The 20,392-nt window shown below is 36.2% G+C and overlaps 1 protein-coding gene across 14 annotated transcripts in view; it reads right to left on the bottom strand.

The window, feature by feature from the left end:
* The window catches only part of ADAM22 (ADAM metallopeptidase domain 22), a 224,978-nt gene that overhangs the window by 50,250 nt on the left and 154,336 nt on the right, over positions 1-20,392 (bottom strand). For all 14 annotated transcript variants that reach the window (XM_043872822.1, XM_043872825.1, XM_043872824.1 and 11 more), the window contains exons 9-18: positions 19,787-19,861; positions 17,763-17,834; positions 16,765-16,931; positions 15,244-15,328; positions 14,128-14,218; positions 12,287-12,338; positions 8,603-8,702; positions 7,465-7,536; positions 7,155-7,247; positions 1,697-1,777 (exon numbers count right to left, since the gene is read on the bottom strand). In XM_043872822.1, the coding sequence (XP_043728757.1) occupies positions 1,697-1,777; positions 7,155-7,247; positions 7,465-7,536; positions 8,603-8,702; positions 12,287-12,338; positions 14,128-14,218; positions 15,244-15,328; positions 16,765-16,931; positions 17,763-17,834; positions 19,787-19,861 (888 nt within the window). The remainder of the gene's footprint in view (positions 1-1,696; positions 1,778-7,154; positions 7,248-7,464; positions 7,537-8,602; positions 8,703-12,286; positions 12,339-14,127; positions 14,219-15,243; positions 15,329-16,764; positions 16,932-17,762; positions 17,835-19,786; positions 19,862-20,392) is intronic.

Below are 20,392 nucleotides of genomic sequence, written 5' to 3'. Positions count from 1 at the left end.
ACTCACTATGGTTTTGTTAAATGACACCAGTACCCCAAGGACACAGTTCCAATTTCAGTCACCATAGTAGATTAAGTGTGAATAACTGCATGAAGAACAAACTTTGCTATTAGCTCTTCAGTCCACCGATCACTTGGTAAATAAGATACGGCCATCACAGTTAACAGCCCATCTAGTCACTTCTTTCAAAGTCTGTCAGGATTGATCACTGAGCATCTGTTCATTCAGTTCATGCACAGATAACAGAGGACATAGCTTGTTGCCTTTCTTTCTCTGGGTTATATCATGTGGCATCTTATAATAAAACTGAATAGTTGAAAGAGGAAACTGGCCAACAAAGGTGAAAGTACAGCAAAGAAATGAAAAGTGATAACACTGGAAGAGAAATTAAAATCAAATGTAAATAGCACGACAGAAAAAAAAAATCAATGACTATGGGAATGGGATGCTGATACCACTGTTCAGCAAAAAAACTTCCCATTCAGAACTTCACATCTCTCGGATATTTCATGACATTGAAAGCACAAAGGATCATGTCAAAAAACTGACCCAAACTTAGAAAGAAGAGTAGCAATTCAACAAGGCATAGGAAAGACGCTCACTAAGTATCATAAGGTTTCTGACCAGGAGAAGGCAAGCACAGCTCAGTTTTTTACAAAGAAATAAGTTTTTTACAAAGTTTTTAATAAGTTTTTTTACAAAGAAATAAAATACATTAATTTTCAATATTTTCATTTTAATTTAATGTTAGCTAAATAAACATTAGTTCATTTTTTTCATTTCCCTATTCATTTAAGACCAACAGAAAGGGAGTTTTTAATCACCTGATATTTTTTAAAGATCACAGAATAATTGTAAATTTTTCCATTGATTACTACAATACTTCACATGGTTTCAGCTTTTATGGTCACTTTTGTGATCCTTCATTACAATGCAAAGCAAGCACTGCCTGTATACACGTACACGGAGATCTGTGATCGCCTGTCGAAGTTTATTAACTTCTGTATCTTCCCTGAAGTGAAAGTGTTAGTCGTTCAGTCATGTATGACTTTTTTCAACTCCATGGACTGTAGCCGGCCAGGCTCTTCTGTCCATGGAATTCTCCAGACATGAATACTGGAGTGGCTAGCCGTTCTCTTTTCCAGGGAGTATTCCTGACCCAGGGACCCGTGTCTCCTGCATTGCAGGCAGATTCTTACCATTTAAGCCACTAGGGAAGCCCTTATCTTCCCTACTGACAACTAAATGATATTAAATTCAAAAGCAGCAATTAGTGGCAAGCTGTTTCAGGTAAATAAAAGTCAAGAGAGGCCCTGTCTCAGAACCCAATATCCTGTGGTTCTCTCTGCCTTACCTGACTCGTTCCAACCAGTTGAACAGTCTTTCTGTTTCCTCCTTCACTAGCTAGACTAAACACAAAAGCCTTTTATTCCCGATTTTCAACAAAAACAAAATAGTTAAGGCAGATATACAGTCTTAAGATTAGTTCAACATTAAGACAAAACCACGCTGAACATCTGCTCAAGCTTTGATTACTGAAACTTCAATTCCCAAAAAATTAATGAAAGGAGAGGAACAGTTGACATGAAAGAGAAACATGAACATCTTACCCATTTCCATTCCATCTGAGGGTCAGTTCACTAAACAAGCTCTTACTTTTTCCCCCTTGGATTCAGAGAAATTATTCATAAGTTACCTGGCTTGAATTTCCAGAGCATATTTCACGAATATCACAATCATTTACTGCTTCACGGCACACGGTTCCCATAGGCTGAAACTAAAATGAACAAAACTCAATGTGCAAAACTGTCAAAGAAAAAAAAAACAAACCTCTTACAGTATCATCTTAAAAATGCAAAATGAAATTTTTTGGATAGGAATACCTTAAACTAGTTTAAGATGAAAATCTGTGAAAACCATAGCTACTGCATGAAAATGTTAATTTAATAGTTCTCAGGGCGAGTTTCTCACATATGAAATAATCTGCATAGTTATCACACATAGCCTTACAAGATCTAACTAAAATAGGATGTGCTTGATGGTACATCTGTACCAGAAGGACAAGCCAGTCCAAGTTCCAGCACTTCTTTCTTCCAACTAGCTTATGGGTTTATATTTTATCCTTCATTCTTACTAGCACTTTTATCATATTCTTTTTTACCTCATCAGCTAAGAATTTGAAAGTTACATTTTGGACTGAATTGTAAAAGTTAGGGGAAATGGCAAAGCTATTTCCTCTCATGATTTCCTTTACCATCTTCTCTTCTCTTCTCATCATTTTTTTTTTTTTCACAGATCTATAGCTTGGTCTTTTATTCCCTTTTAATGTTTCTATTATTTGTACCTGTCTGTAAGAGTCTTCTTTGGTCTGTTTTCAACTCAAATATTTTTTTTAAGTGTAGGAGTCATATAAATTTGTATGCTTGTTGGATTCAGCAGTTGCAAGAGTATTCATTAAAACAAAACAAAAAGATATATATATAAAGCTACCATCTTTCTCTTTTCCTCTTCAATCCCACTCTCCTTCTTGCTCTAAAAGGTTACTATTTGGGGCTAGGTCCTTATATGTTTTTAACTCTGCTCACACAAGCATATACAGTATTCTAGACCCCTTCTCTCCCCCACCACACACACACATACAACTTTCATCTTCTCTCCCTTGTTCACCACCCCTCAGGCAGTTGAGTCTCCTATTGCTCATAGAACATGAGCAGCACACTGCCAACTCCAGTCAGGAATTCAACAGATACTTTCCAGAAGAGCTGAACAAAATTTTGTGTTTGTTCATTCATTCATCAAGCATTTACTAGGCACATGTGCTAGGCACAGCCTGTGGAGATTCAACAGAAAACAAACACAAGAATCTTGTTGGCAAGGAACTTATATTTTAGTGGGGATGATATCACTCTAATGACAGAAAGTGAAGTGGAACTAAAGAGCCTCTTAATGAGGGTGAAAGGGGAGAGTGAAAAAGTTGGCTTGAAACTCAACATTCAAAAAACAAAGAACATGGTATCTGGTCCCATCACTTCATGGCAAACAGATGGGGGAAAAGTGGAAGCAGTGGCAGCTTTTATTTTCTGGGGCTCCAAAATCACTGTGGACAGTGACTGCATCAATGAAATTAAAAGACTCTTGCTCCTTGGAAGGAAAGCTATGATAAACCTAGATAGCATATTAAATATGTGATGTCGGCAGAGACATTACTCTGTTGACAAAGGTCTGTATAGTCAGAGCTATGATTTTTCCAGTAATCATGCATAGATGTGAGAATTAGACCATAAAGAAGTCTGAATGCCGAAGAATTGAGGCTTTAAAATTGTGGTGCTGGAAAAGACTCTTGAGAATACCTTGGGACAGCAACAAGATCTAACCAGTCAATCCTAGAGGAAATCAATCCTGAATATTCATTGGAAGGACTGATGCTGAACCTGAAGTTCCAATACTTTGGCCACCTGATGCTAAGAGCCAACTCATTGGAAAACACCCTGATGCTGGAAAAGATTGAAGGCAAAACAAGAAGGGGAAGGTAGAGGATGAGATGGTTAGATAACGTCACCAACTCAATGGACATTAATTTCAGCAAACTCTGGGAGATGGTGAAGGACAGAGGAGAGGGTGTGCTGCAGTGTATGGGATCATCAAGAGTCAGACACAACTTAGCAACTGAACAACAACAACAAATAGGCCATAAAAATAAGGAAACAAGCAAGATAAGTTAATTTCATATACTCTGGTTCTTTTCCTCCTGGGAATTAGTACAAGCTACAATTCTAGAACTTCTGAGGTAGAAGTATGAGCAGGTTTAAGGTACAGTTCATACAAGAGTGTAAATGTTCACGAATTGTCAGTAAACTTCCAAAAATAAGCATGGTAAAGGAGGACTTGTAGTAAGGGCTGGGGCGAAGCAGTAAATCAACCCAAACCACTGCCCTCTTGGAATTTTCATATAAAGAAAAGAGAAAATGAGTAAAGAAATAAATAAGCAATATTTTACAGGAGTTCCCAAATCATGCCTCCAGGACAATTCTGGTTGCCTGTTTGTGTTGTATATGAAGTTTTATTAGAACACTGCCACATATGTTTGCTTCTGTATTTTTGATGGGCTGCTTTCAAAGAAAGAGTTGAGCAACTGACATAAAGACCTTATAACCCACAAATTTGTCCCTTTACAGAAAGTGTTTGCTAACTCTGATTTATAGATTAAATTATTATAAACACATATAGAAGAAAACAAAAATACACAAGCTTTCTCATTTTGCTCTTCTGATTCCTCTTTTCCATTCGCTCTTCTACTTCTGACTCTTCTAGGAGCCCAGGGTGGGGTAAGATGGGAGTATGGGGTAGAGAAAATGGCAGAAAAGATCTTACTTGACTGGTAAAGTTATGACTCATATTCTAAGATAGTTAACCATACCATTTTATTTTATGTATTTTAATTCTATTATTTTGTACTTGCTCCTTTCAATGATTATATCACAAAGAGCTTAGTTCTAAAAATCCAAGAAAAAAATGGCATAACTGACTGCATTTGATGGACCAGTCAGTTCAATCGCTCAGTCATGTTTGACTCTTTGCGATCCCATGGACCGCAGCACGCCAGGCCTCCCTGTCCATCACCAACTCCCGGAATTTACTCATGTCCATTGAGTCGGTGATGCCATCTAACCACCTCATCCTCTGTGATCCCCTTCTCCTCCCACCTTTAATCTCGCCCAGCATCAGGGTCTTTTCAAATGAGTCAGTTCTTTGCATCAGATGGCCCAAGTGTTGGAGTTTCAGCTTCAATTTGATGGATGTGCAGACTTAAAACATTGAGGATTAAAGTATATGATTGGGAATCCCTAGATGGCAATTGGAGAAACTGACAGAATAAACAGTTGAGGTAGACAAAATGAAAAAAATATCTCTTTCATATTTAGTTTGGTCTTCGTTTTTTAAAGAGTGCTTTCAGAGATCTCTGCCAGTGCCTTGCTTCTCTTAAAACTCTGCCAGAGACACAGTGGTGAAGTGGGGACGACAGATCTGGGGTGTAACTGCACAGTTATTCTTTACTAGCTGAGTGAGACTATGCAAGTTATTTCACTTCCCTGAAATTGGCAATGCTCAGCAGGAAAACATCTGGATAATAATATCATTCCCCAAAGTGTAGCTATGAGCACCATCTAAGACAGCAGTCTCAACCAGGGGATATCTGGCGATGTTTAAGATGTCGCAGTGTCATGACTTGGAGGGATGCTGCTGGTAACTGGGAGGCAGAAGTCAGAGATGCTGCTAAATAGCCTACAAGACGTAAAATAACCCTCACAATAAAGAACAATCTGGTCAAAAGTATCAACAGTGCCACAGTTAGGAAACCTGGATACAGGATGATATAATTTGCAAGTACTTAGTACTGTTTCTGGCACACAGTAGGGCATTTAATATGATAGGTTCATATTTTGCCCTCTCTTAACTCATTAGAGCCAATTAATCAGCAAAGAATCAGTAAGAGAATGCTGTGCATGTTTATTCATTCATTCACCAATTATTTACTGAAGTCTTGTTCCAATTACAGTGTAAGTGCCTGGCTCTGCCTCTGCAAAATGTACAGACTGGAGGGAAAGAAAGATATTATACCTTAGAAATAATATGAAATTATACCAGATTTTATATGAGAAAAGAAAAAATAGATTTCTTTTAGCAAGGTAAGCCCCAAATTACCATAGTCTTGATGTAAAGGCTTAAATATTTGGAGACAGGCATGACGATGTTATTGGGAGAAGGAAAATAGACAAGGTGTATAAAGATGCTTTGAACAGTAATGCACAACACATGAAAGGTGTTTTAATGTCTACAAAGATTTCCTTTGTTGCCTCAACAGCTAATACACAAGATATTCCAGGTTGAGCACCATGAAAAGGAGATGACACCACCCTTATGGCAGAAAGTGATGAACTAAAGAGCCTCTTGATGAAAATGAAGTGAAGAGGAGAGCGAAAAAGTTGGCTTAAAACTCAACCTTCAGAAAACTAAGATCATGGCATCTGGTCCCATCACTTCATGGCAAATAGATGGGAAAACAATGGAAACAGTGACAGACTTTATTTTGTGGGGCTTCAAAATCACTGCAGATGGTGACTGCAGCCATGAAATTAAAAGCTCCTTGGAAGTAAAGCTATGACCAACCTAGACAGCATATTAAGGCAGGGACATTACTTTGCCATCTAGTCAAAGGTCCATCTAGTCAAAGCTATGGTTTTTCCAATAGTCATGTATGGACATGAGAGTTGGACTATAAAGAAAGTTGAACGCCAAAGAATTAATGTTTTTGAATTGTGGTGTTAGAGAAGACCTTTTAGAGTTCCTTGGGCTGCAAGAAGATCCAACCAGTCCATCCTAAAGGAAATCAGTCCTGAATATTCATTGGAAGGACAGATGCTGAAGCTGAAACTCCAATACTTTGGCCACCTGATGTGAAGAACTGACTCATTTGAAGAGACCCTGATTCTGGGAAAGATTGAAGGCAGGAGGAGAAGGGGATGACAGAGGATGAGGTGGTTGGATGGCATCACGGACTCAATGGACATGAGTCTGAGCAAGCTTTGGGAGTTGGTGATGGACAGGGAAGCCTGGTGTGCTGCAGTCCAAGGGGTCGCAAAGAGTCAGATATGACTGAGCAACTGAACTGAACTGAACTGAATTGAATATCTACTTGGCTTTACAATAAAGGAAAAGCATTATTCAAAGAATAGTTTCATTTAAATTATATTATATTGTTATTATTATTAATATTGTTACATATATATTATAGCACATTAAATGGTTTCATTTAAAGTCCACGCTCTTCAGGGAGGCAGTAGAAGGAAGACAAACTCCGGGGATTACAAACACATAGGCCCTAGCTCCTTATTTACTTGGTATTTTTAATCACTACAAGCCTCAGTTTTGTCATCTGTTAGATGGGAATAAAAATAGTAACTACTCCTCACAAGACTTGTGAGACTCCTATAAAGCCTCTGGCACTTGTCACTCAACATATATCAGGTCTTACTATTGTCTATTGTTATTTGCTTATATTTACCTTAAATATTAACTACTTAAGTTATTGCCCTATTAACTTATCAAACATGTCCTCTTTTCTTTCAGTTGGTTATCAATCAACATTTATTTACCTTGCACTTTTTACAACAAAGACCATCACTGCATTGGGAGTCTTGAGTCAAGGTACATTTCTTACAACACTCTGCTCCTTCAAGGACACATTCCTAAAGAATATAAACATTTGGAAAATGTCAGAAAGTGGTGTCATTTTCCTGAAAGCAACAGGATATTTCCTAAAATAAATGTACAGCCTCACAATTCCCATCTTTATTCCAGAAATCTTATGAAATTTCTAGGCACAACACTTGCTCTGTATGGTTCAGTGTGGATCTAGAATAACCCCAAATAACCTAAAGAAATCATCTAAACACAAAGACTTACTGCCGGGGTCCCGCAGTCACACTCCTCGCCAGTTTCAATGAAGCCATTACCACACTCAGGAGGATCAAGAAGCTGTGGAATGAAAACCAGGAAGGGCACTAAAATGTAGAAAAATCAGCACCAAATATAATATGAGAGATCACAAGTGTCACACCTACACTTCTGGCCTGTCAGTCATTTCAAAATATATTTTTATTTCCCTAAGATATAAAGTATGACTGTAGAATTTTAGAACTGGAAACTTTAGAAGTATCTAGTATTGATTCCATTTCAGACTTAATCATATTTTCATATATAACATACACACCACATAGGGTCTGATAAGTGCCATCAAAGCAAAAGATGATCTAGGCATTGGCTAAAACAAAGCCAGAAGGACTCTTAAAATTTCATTTCAAACAGAAGCAAGGGATTTGGAGTCAGAATGTCTGTATTCAAATCTTGGCTTAGCCAAGATACACTTGGGCAAATAGCTTGTCATCTCAGAGCCCAAGTGTTTTAATATTTAAAACAATAATAACAATAACATTAGCTTCCATCTACATAATGAATTGTTCTGAGAATCAAATACAATTACCTGTGAAAAGCTCTTTTTCAACTGTATTAACTTGTGAAACAAAGTTATTTTGTGGGCAATGAGGAAAACATCACAAAAATTAATAAATTCACTGATTTATTTAATATAAAGTTCAGTTCTACCTATTAACATAGCTCTGCAGAGAACAGTAGTAATAATTTGCCCCAGAGATGGGAATTAATGAGAGGAGAAAGACCTCCTTTTTCATCAGTATGATTTATGATTTTGTATCCAAAGGGGAAAAAAAAATGCATCAAGAGAATGAAAAAGAAATGCAAAGTAAAACCATTTTTGTAAGCAAACCCTGAATCCTCATTTGGCTTTATGAAAAGAAAATGAACATTTTCCAGAAAGCAAAACTTTAATTTATACCTGCTTTTTATTCCCATCAGAATAGCCCATGATTAATTCAATTCAGAAATGCAGACATTTAGCATATCAAGAATACGTACACATGAGCCAAGTTGAAAAGTTTCATTCCATAAGACACAATGAATGAAAATTTGTGTTTATATATTTGAGAAAGATTATTAACTTAACAACTCTGATTACACTTATTACCTTAGAAGGTTTGTTGAAAAGGCAAGCACCACCTCCACTATTTAGGAAGTCATGATACTCTTCAATATTACACTGGGTAAACTTTTTAGGAAGATAATATCTATAAGAGAGAAGAAAAGCATTAGCTGGGTATAATTTCTGTCTCCCTTGTTTGTAAACTAGTTTTAAAATGTAACACTGTTAACACTGTACATTATTCCTAAAAATTAAATAAATAAATAATAAATTCCACTTATGTATAACATCTGCTTTGAGAAGGGAATGGCAACCCACTCCAGTATTCCTGCCTGGGAAATCCCATGGACAGAGGAGACCGGCGGGCTACAGTCCATGTGGTCACAAAAGAGTCGGACACAACTTAGGGACTAAGCAACAACAATACATTCTTCTATTGTGTTGAACAGTGACGAGTAGTAACTGTGCTCAGTCAAATCCGACTCTTAGCAACCCCATGGACTGTAGCCACCGGGCTCTTCTATCCATGGGATTTTCAAGGTAAGAATACTGGAGCGGGTTGCCATTTCCTCCTCCAGGGGATCTTCCCGACCCAGGGATCAAACCCATGTCTCTTGTATCTTCTACACTGGCATGCAGATTCTTTACCACTGTGCCGTCTGGGAAGTCCAGTGGAGACTATGATTTGTTCTGCATTATCTCCATACCCATTCAAAGGAAACACACACCTACATACCTGTAATTTCCATCAGAGAGAGTTAGAAATAATTTATTTCACAATAAGCCTTTCCTAAATACTAAACCTGGGCTGGAACCCAAACTGCAGAGCATTCTGCAAAATAACTGACCTGTAATCTACAAATGTGTCAACGTTGTGACAATCAAAATAGACAGGAATTATCCCCGACTGAAGAGACCAAAACCTGACTGTGATAAAAAAAAAAAAAAATCCTGATTCTGAAGTTTTTGCTAAAATGCCATTGTAGAAACACAGGGCCAATCCTGAATGAGGCTAAGAATTAGATGATTTTCTTGGTTGAATTGCGGTCCTATGGGAAGATGCCTTTGTTCATAGAAATGTACATTTTTTGTTGTTGCTGTTGTTGTTGTTGCTTAGTCACCAAGTTGTGTCCAGTGTCCAACTCTTCGTGATTCCATGGACTGCAGCACACAGGCCTCTGTCCCTCACCACCTCCCTGAGTTTGCCCAAGTTTATGTCCACAGAAATGTCCATTGTTTAGCATTTTGAAGTGACAGACACCATGGTAGAACTTATGATTCAGAAACAAAAGGTTCTTTGTAACTATTCGTCCAATTCTTCAAGTCTCAGATTGCTTCAAAATGCTATATATATGTCCCAAAATAATATATACTTTTATTATGTATATTTATAAAATATATATATATACACAAACATACCCCAAAATAATCAAGGGTCAACAGAAAAAGAAACCTGGCAATACAGCAAGTTGGTACTATGCATTAAGAATTTTCAGAATGTGAAATAGCCTTAAATCTAGTAATTTTACTTTTATAAATTTTTCTTGAGGAATTAATTTGCTATGTGTGCAGAGATGTCTGAATATAGATATTTATGGTGGCACAATTTTTAGCAGCAAATAACATGAAAATAACCTAAATGTTCAACAGAAAACTGTTAACTAAACCATGATGTATTAATAAAACTAAAATACCATGTGGTGGTTTAGTCACTAAGTCGTGTCCAACTCTTGCGACCCCATGGACTATAGCCCGCCAGGCTCCTCTGTCCATGGGATTTTCCAGGCAAGAATACTGGAGTGGGTTGCCATTTCCTTCTCCAGGGGATCGTCCCAACCCAGGAGTTGAACCCAGGTCTCCTGCGTTCCAGGCAGATTCTTTACTGACTGAGCTACTAATAATCATAGTGTTAAAGAATGAAGACTTAGAAAAATGATGACTATATAATGTTAAGTAAAAAATGAATAAACAGCTATAACCAATATAATCCAAATTTTATAAAACAATAAAAATGGAAAGAGAAAAAATACAAAACTACTGGATTTATTGTATTTTTTTGGCTGCGTCTCATGGCATGCAGGATCTTATTTCCCCATCAGAGATCGAACCTTTGCCTTCTGGCAATGGAAGCACAGATGGCCAGGGAATTTCCAAAACTACTAGGTTTAAACAAAAGTATTTTAATGTTCTGTTAACATGGTCTTCCTTGGTAGCGCAGTTGGTAAAGAATCCACCTGCAAAGCAGGAAAAGGAAGTTCACTTCCTGGGTTTGGATGATGCCCTGGAGAAGGCATAGGCTACCCACTCCAGTATTCTTGCCTGGAGAATTCCATGGACAGGAGTCTGGAGGGCTACAGTCCATGGGGTCGCAAAGTGTAGGCCAGGACTGAGCGACTATGCACAGCACAGCACATTTAAATATTAACCACAGTTATCACCTGATGGCAAGAAAAGAGGTGGTACAAATTTTATTTTCTGTATTTTTCAAAACTTGTTTTACACTGAGCTTTTTATAAAAGTGAAAACACAATTAAGATAAGAATGAATAGGTTTTTATAAAAATCTCTCCCCCTGGCCTGTGCATTTATATTCCCACTTCTTAGCATAACGGTTAATGTTTAAGTGAATTAACTAATGGAATTTATAATTATTTACTGTAAACTCATTTATCAAGTGTTTCATGTCAAACCCTCCAAATAAAGCTGTACTGAGTTTAAATTTTCTGAACAACTTCATTCCTTCCTTATTCTGAAATACTGCCATTTGTAGCAACAAGGATGGAACTAGAGATTATCATAGCAAGTGAAGTAAATCAGAACCAGACAAACACCACATGATATCACTTATATGTGGAATCTAAAATATGACACAAATGAACTTATGTACAAAAGAGAAACAGACCCACAGACACAGAGGTTGCCGGGGAGAGGGGGATGGAGAACGGATGAACTGGGAGTTTGGGATTAACAGATGTGAATGTGTGCATGCTTATTCACTTCAGTTGTATCCAACACTTTGCGACCTTATTCTCTAGGTAATTTCTCTAGATAAGAATTCTGGAGTGGGTTGCCATGCCCTCCCCCAGGGACTGAACTCACATCTCTTATGTCTCCTGCATTGGCAGGCAGGTTCTTTACCACTAGCACCACCTGGGAAGCCCTGGGATTAGCAGATGAAAACTATTATATAAGGAGTGAATTAAACAGCAAGGCCCTACTATATAACACAGCAAACTATATTCAATATCTTATGATAAACCATAACAGAAAAGAATATGAAAAAGAATGTACATATGTGTATAACTGAATCACTCTGCTGCACTGCAGAAATTAATGCAATATTGTAAAACAACTATACTTCAATATTCTTTAAAAAAGAAAGCAATTCTTTAAAAAAAATTATTATATTTACCTGAAGTTGGTGGAATCATTTATCCTGCATGGCCCTGACTCACCACATTTCAAAGTCCTATCCCCCCCCTGCCCCGCCCCGCAAAAAAAAAATCTTTGACTTCCTAGCTTAATAGACAGCAATTGTTTTCATAAACATAAGACTGTTTTGTGAAACTATGTTTCCTACAGAGCCACTGAGAAAATCAACTGCCAATTTTGTCTTAAATCCCTATGGGTAGGGTGCCAGGCAGTACCTTATTGACTGCCATCCTCCTAAGAAAACAAGAGCACAGTAGAGAAAGGAACAGTAAGTCATTTTTAAATAGAAGTGGCTTACCCAGTGTCTCCCATTATGCATCCAGACCACGTGTCCTCACATTTACACTCACCTAAGAGAAAATGAACGCATACACCTTGTTACAAAGTGAAAAATGTGCATTAGAGTAGTTACTATTTTTAAAAGTATATGTTCACTTTATTCCTTATGTACATTTACAAATCAGTAAAGGATCAGTCCTCTAATTTTCCTCACATCTGAAGTGTTTTATGCAACGCATAACAACAAAAATCTACTTTGACTCTATTGAGATTATATAATTTCTACTAAAATAAAGTCTTTTGAAAAATGTTAACAAGTGGCCATATTTTTAAAGCACTCAGTTAAAATGGCTTAACAATCAAATAGCAACGAAATAGTGACGCATGACCACAGGATTCTGGTTTCATAGGTTTTTATGGAAATTCCTATAATTTCTCATCCATTTTTAAAACTTCTGCACTCAAGGTTGCTGGTAGAAGGTAGTACAGTATATTGGTTAAGCAGAAGAGTCTCAGAATCAGATACACGTGGGTTCAAAATCTGGGTATACCACTTAATATGTGTGTAATCTTGGAGACACTACCCTTTTAAGATCCAGACACTTTATGGATCTTCATTATCAGCTGATAATGAATATCTTGCAGGATCATCTTGAGGATTAAATGAGCATCTAAATGTAGATAATTCTGGCATTCAACTATCTTTTACAGAGTGGGCACTTCATAAATGGTAATTTTTGATGTTGTTGTTTAGTTGCAAGTTGTGTCTGACTCTTTTGTGACACCATGTACTGCAGCCCACCAGGCTCCTCTGTCCATGGAATTTCCCAGGCAAGAATACTGGAGTGGGTTGCCATTTCCTTCTCCAGGGGATCTTCCAGACCGAGGGATCAAACCCATGTCTCCTGTATTGGCAGGCAGATATTTTTAGCACTGAGCCACAAGGGAAGCCCATAAATGGTAACAGTTGTAATTAATATAAACAATCATATTTATGGCATTTTTTGCTAAAATAATAAATATGATTATAGTCAACTTACTCCAAATATATAGTGCTCGATCATTCCTGGTAAAGTAACTTTACCTACTGGGAATATATATTTATCATAGATGCTAAACCTAGCATATTTTATTAGGCCCATATTTTACTGAGCCCTTTATCAGATCTGATTCTGCAGGCAAATTCTACCTCTGTAGCAATACTAAGAGATGTTTTAAATAAACAATAATAAAACATACACCTTAAACCTCTATGCCGAGACCATTCAAAATTACCAAACTGAACTTATGTCCTTTAAAGTCATAGTTTAATTTAACATCACCTGGCTTTAATGTTTACTATATATGGAGGATTCAATCAGTCTATCCTAAAGGAGATCAGTCCTGGGTGTTCATTGGAAGGACTGATGCTGAAGCTGAAACTCCAATACTTTGGCCACCTCATGAGAAGAGTTGACTCATTGGAAAAGACCCTGATGCTGGGAGGGATTGGGGGCAGGGGGAGAAGGGGATGACAGATGATGAGATGGCTGGATGGCATCACCGACTCGATGGACATGAATTTGGATAAACTCTGGGAGTTGGTGATGGACAGGGAGGCCTGGCGTGTTGCGATTCATGGGGTCACCAAGAGTCGGACACAACTGAGTCTGAACTGATACATGGAGGAAGTTTTTTGTGTGATGCAAATATTAACATTTGTATTACTTTGGAAAAAAAACATTTTGTGCCCAGGCTATCTTTATACTATCACTAAAAATCTTTTGATTAATCAACTGAGTTAAAGAATTTCAATCTGCAAAATATTTTACAGATAGTCTCTTTTAAATATAACTAAACCACACATGTACTTAAACTTACCACTTGCTAACTTTCTTTTGTCTGAGATAATACCAATATTATGGGCTAATGACTGGGCAAGTGTAACTGCCATTAAGTCCGTTTTCCCAAACTGAAAAACAAAAATAAAATACTTGTAAGTGCAAATTATTTTTTATTTAAGATGAACCAGGGAACATATCACAATATAACTGAAAAAAACTTCTAAGCATTTTATTTAGCAGAGGTTAATACATAATAGCTAGTGCTGAACTATGGAGCATTAAGGAAGAGGTAGTAAGAAATAATTCCATGTTTGACTAAGTGTTATAGAGAAGAAACCAGAGAATCATCAACTTCCAGATTTGGAAACTTAAATCTAATTTTTGAGTCCAAATTTCACCAGTGACATTTCTGAAAAGCTTTATACTTGTATACAATTAAGCTAGTCATCCAGTTAATAGAAAATAAAAATACTTTATTTTGAACTTGCTCATCTTTATTTGTCCACTAGCACTTCTAAATTCCCCAAATTAAATAGAACTTGGCTTCAGAAAACAAACAATATGACTTAGAGGTGGTGGTGATGATGTTCGGTCAAAATAAACTTGAAAACATCTAGGCATATTTCTTTTCAATGTGTAGCCTCTCAAAGATTCAGGTATTTTTCTTTTAGATCACTTCCATCAGGTTTAGTGCCCGAGGGACAGAAGTAACCCTTTGGAAAACCTCGTCTATTTTTTTCCTCCAAAAATTTGCCAAGTATTGAGGAAGAAAATTTTCAACTGAGTTGTTAAGTAGTAATCCAATGTTTCAGGGAATTTCTCAATTCTCTGGAAAATGAGTCAAAGTGATAAATAGGGTCTTATTTTTCAAGAAAGGTAAAGATTTTCTCTGTATAATCAGCATAATGCTAAGCCTGGAAATTAGTCTGAGTAGAATATGAACAGAATTATCCAATATTATCTTCAATTATTTTCCTATTCTGTCCTTGGGTCATTTACAGTAACCACATTGGCTGTTAATAAAATAACAATATCTGCAGTATATAGAATACTGTCTGTTATTAGGAAATTGTCTGTTAAATTGTCCGTTAAATATTAGGAAAACATCGTCAGCCATCATACCACTTTGTACTGTACAGATGTTCACACCTACTTCATTCACGCCTCCTCCTTTCAGCAACGAGCAAATCCCACCAATATAAGCTGCCCCGCTCCGGCTACTCTCAAATTGACTTCCCCTTTTAGAAAAGGAAATGAAAAAGGCTTACTGCTCACAGCTCAAATGTCATAGCACCTCTCATTATTAATTTACCATGTTTATTTTCTCAATACACATACATTCCTATACTATATATTCTGGAGGTAAGGGAAGAATATGAAAATTGTTCACACACATAACCAAAAGAAAAAGTTTCCGAGGAATGTTTCCCATTGTGATTAACAACTATCTTAAATAGAACTATACCTCTGGAAAAAGAATCTCTAACATGAGTTATATGTATGTAGTATTTCTGTCAAAAAATGCATATAACTTGAATCTCACAATGAGAAAACATCAAGCATTCTCACAATGAGGAACATTCTATAAAATAACTTGTCTAAACTCTTCAAAAATGTTAACTTCAAAAGAGACAAAGAAAGGCTGAGGAAATATTACAGATTAAAGGAAACCAAAGAGACATGATGATTACACGTAATGTGTGATCCTGGACTGGATCTTAGATTTGGACAAGGGGAAGGAGTAGCAAGCTATAAAACAGAATTGAAACAATCGGTGAAATTTGAATTCAGACAGTGGGTTAGATAAAAACATTGTACTGAGGTTAAAGTTTCTGGTTTTGAGAGTTTACTGTGGTTATATAACAGAATGGCTTTATTCTTAGGGAATATACACAAGTATTTAGTAGTAAAGGCCCAATAAGTAAATGTCTCCAACTTACTCTCAAATGGTTCAGGGGTAAAAAAAAACACACACACTGATAGAGAGATGGATAGATGGAAGGAAGAAAGAAGGATAAAAAGAAGAAAATTATAAAACAAATGGAGTAAACTATGAACAATTGATGAATCTGGGTAAAGGGCATATGGAATTTCCTTGTAGTGTAGTATTCTTGCAACTTTTCTGTAACTTTGGAATTGTGTAAAATAAAAGCTACCTCAAAACCACACTTTTGCTTCCATTTATAACTTTCTTCAACAGCTCTGGCTTTAAATGATTTTATATTAAATATACATGTTACCCCTGAGAACAAACCATAAGAGTAAGAAAAAGTAAAATATAAAATATACCCTAGAGATACTAAGCTCTCCCTTAGACCAAAAACAAAGAGAAAATCAGCATTTAAAAGACAGCAATTTAAAGAATATAATTATTCTGTTGTTAAGAATATGAGAACTCCTTATGAGAATTAATGGTACTTTCACTCAGTAAATGCTCTGATTAGATCTCTTGAAAAATGAAATATACATGCAATAATGAAATAACTCAAGATTAAACCTATTGAATATTTGTGACAATTTCAAACAATCTGTGCTTTAAAACTTCTTTCAAATATATCTGCTACATCAAATCCTAATTGCATTATGCAGTACAAACAGTACATCTCATCACAAGTAATAAGAGTACTCAATGTGGAACAAAGAAAAGTAATAAATCATTATAAAAGTTACGTACGAAAAAAGGTGAACTGCATCACTTTTCTCTTTGATAAAATCCCTCCTGTATTTCATAAACTCACGTAGGGTGATCAGTGGATTTTCAGATATGGCAAACTTGTTGTCAGCCGCCCAGGTTTCCATGGCAACCAATACTATCCTTGTCTTAAGTTGGTCTTTATATATCTAGTATATCAACAAAATGAACACACCAGATATACACATGGAAAAAAATCAAATGATTTATGAACAGGTCTACAAAGCTCCTTTTATGGAAAATCCTGTAGTTTTAGTGAAAAGTGAGAAACCACTATTTTTAAGGGAGTTAATTGTTTTTCTAACTTATACATGTTTCCCGTGAGTAATAAGAATCCAACTGTTTACCAAGTAACACCCAAAGAAAAGAGTGCTAACTAATTAGACATAAAATACCCCTTTTTGACAAATATTTGCACCCTTACTCACGGTTCTCCCAGAGTCCATTTTCTGGCACCCTGTAAGATTCAGGGTTTCTTGAGTTTCCCTAGTGAAAAAGGGAACACTCTCCAAGGAGATGATTTCTGTACATTCTGACTGGCCCTAATTAAACTCATGGGGAAGGTACTGGCATAGACTTCTCAGGGAAATTTGAAAAGTAGGTACAGTAGAATTACTTATTTGCATCATTCCCACAGCACCAGGCACTCTTGAAAAGGCACAGCTGTTTTTTCATTGCTAGAAATACACTGTGAATATCTTTGTTAAGGGCTAGGACTCAACCTTTTCTTTTCCAGTGTGAAAAATACAGGAAAAAAAAAAATTCAGCCATAAAGGTGTGTCTCTGACCTCTTCCTTTTATCATCTTCCCAGTCAGAGATCAAAGTCAAATAAAGTTCATGACAAAGTTACCACGGATTTACAGGACATCTTGGCTAAAGTGCAATTTAGGGCAGTGAAAATATAAGAGTATTATCCAATTTATTAGCAATCAGGAGATAAAATTCCTCTGCGGCAATTCTGATTCGGGTTCATACTTACTAAATCTGCCATGTTCACCACAGATTTCGCGTACGTATTGGTAAGTACCACTGAAAGCCGATGCTTTTTAAACTGAAAGCAAAAGAAAACAAATGAAGGACTTCAAGGTCATCAACAAATGCTCATCTCAGCAGAGGAAACACGGTGTAACTAAAAGACCTTTAATATTTTCTGTAAAAAAAATTCAAGAGTTGACACCTAATTCTTTAGATGCTGCAAAGTCTGTGGCAAGGTTCCTAAAGTTTGAGGCCTCACAGATCTTTGAGATAAAATAAAAAATGTCCACTGCATCCATTTCAAAAGTTTATTTTTTTATCACAAGATTATTATTCAAAATGAGAACATATATGAAAGTTATCAATGAATTGCAAGACATACAAATAAAAGTAGGGTGAAAGCCAGAAGAAGTGAATGTGAATAATGCTGAAAGTATGAAAAGTTCCACAGATTTACTCAGTAAAGAGAAGAAAGCTTTAATGGTCACAAGGAGGGGACTTACAGCTTGATGTGAACTATATATATTTTTGGTTTGACCTCAAGGCTGTTTTAAAACTCAAGATATATCATGTAAAATCTGGCTTCTGGCTTCATTTAAAATCAGTATCCACACATGGTAATAACTGGCAAGGGCTGAGAAGCAGTCACTCCTATTAGACAGACAGACCATGAGACTTCTCTTTTGCCATAGACCTGACCCTTCCCTATTGTTTTATATCTGGCTCACTTCGAACTATCTGCCTATAGATACTTACAGACATTTGAATTTATGATACCCTAAAATGTCCAAAATATGTGTTTTTACAGCTTATTCTGTAAAAATCTCAGGAAAAATAACATTCACAAAATTAAATTGGTAGAAATACAAAACTCAGTCCTACCATAAACAAACGAGAAGCACTCAATAATAATAATTACTATTAATTAATTAAAATCTCTATTATCTTAATCATATTTAAATAAATGACACATTTTCTCCCAAATAAATAATTCAAAGTAAATTAAAATGTACATGTACCTGAAATTAAGTAAAATTCAACAAAATGCAGCACTGAATATATTTAGTTTAAAACTCTGGTTACATGAAACAATTATAATTCACTGATATGCAATGAATGTAACCAGGCTGATTATAATATGCCCATGAATTGAGTATAAAACATGCCCATAAACTGGGCATTAAAAAAAAACTGACTCAAAAAAAAGTTTGGCTAGGTTTTTATCCTAAAAATCTTCAGAGCTTGGCTATATAAGCTTTACTTTTTTTTATTTTATATTGGAGAATATTTTGATTAACAGTGTTGTGTTAGTTTCAGGTATATAACAAAGTGATTCAATTATACATATACATGTATCTATTATTTTTCAAATTCTTTTCTCATTTAGGTTATTATAAAATATTGAGTTCCCTGTGCTGTACAGTAGGTCCTTGTTGTTTATATATTTTAAATACAGCAGTGTGCACAGGTCAATCCCAAACTCCCAGTCTATCCCTCTTTCCATCTTTATCCTCTGGTAACCATGAATTTTTTCTCTAAGTCTGTAAGTCTGTTTCTGTTTTGTAAATAAGTCTATAAGCCTTTCCAAATGGTTTATGGCACAGGAAAAGAAAACCAGAAAAAAATGCTTTTATTTTATTAGGGTAAAGCTAAACATTGCAAATTAAAGTGTCACATTATTGCTGCTTCACTTTTTCAATTATAAAACGGAAGTTTCCCTTTTTTTTTAACCTTGCCATTTTAGTAAGAGAAGATATTAGCCCCTAAATTAACTAAGCAAATCCAAGGAGTTAACATTATGAATCACAGAAATATTTTTGGAACTTCACAAAATACTGTGAATTGGTTTACCTAAGAGTGTTTTCCTGTTTACAGGTTGTTGCTGGGTTACAGAAACGTTTGATTATACAAATACCTTCTCCAGGTTACAACTTTATAGGCTTCTTCCTTCTAAACATATTTCTGCACCCACCAGTTTTATGCTAGGCATGGGCAAGTTCAAACAACACAAAATTCAGCAAACCCTACCATGAGATGATCGTTCACAATCATGAGTTCAATATACTTGGTTTCCTCCTCTACGTTACGAGGATATCGACGAAGCTGCAATATAATAAAGGAAACAGCACATAAACAAGCCCTGGTAACTTGGCTGTAGGAAACTTATGTTACACATTAGGTCCTCAGATATGACCCATCATAGGACTGAAAGTCTGTACCCTTTAACCAATCTCTCCCTTTTCCCCCACTGCCTAGCCCCTGGCAAACACGTTTCTACTCTTTCTATGTGTTTTTATTTGTTTGTTTGTTTTGTGTTTAGATTCCACATGTAAGTGATACCATGCCATATTTGTCTATCTCTGCCTGGCTTATTTCACTCAGCTTAATGCCCTCCAGGTCCATCCACGTTGTTGCAAATGGCCAGATTTCCTTCTTTATTAAGGCCAAGTAATATTCAGCTGTGTGTCTCAGGGACAAGAAAGACTTCTAGGTCAGACTCCCAGCTCCACTGCTAGGTAACCCAGTGTAACATTTCTTAAGTCTCTTATGTTTCAATGTCTTTAAAATAGGAATAATGATAACGCCTTTCTCAAAAAATTGTTATGAGGATTAAATACGTTAATACAATTGCCC

The sequence above is a fragment of the Cervus elaphus genome, chromosome 18, assembly GCF_910594005.1.
Source record: "Cervus elaphus chromosome 18, mCerEla1.1, whole genome shotgun sequence".
NCBI lineage: Eukaryota > Metazoa > Chordata > Mammalia > Artiodactyla > Cervidae > Cervus > Cervus elaphus.
Note: the sequence above shows the minus strand (reverse complement) of the source record. Positions and strands in the feature narration are given on the sequence as shown.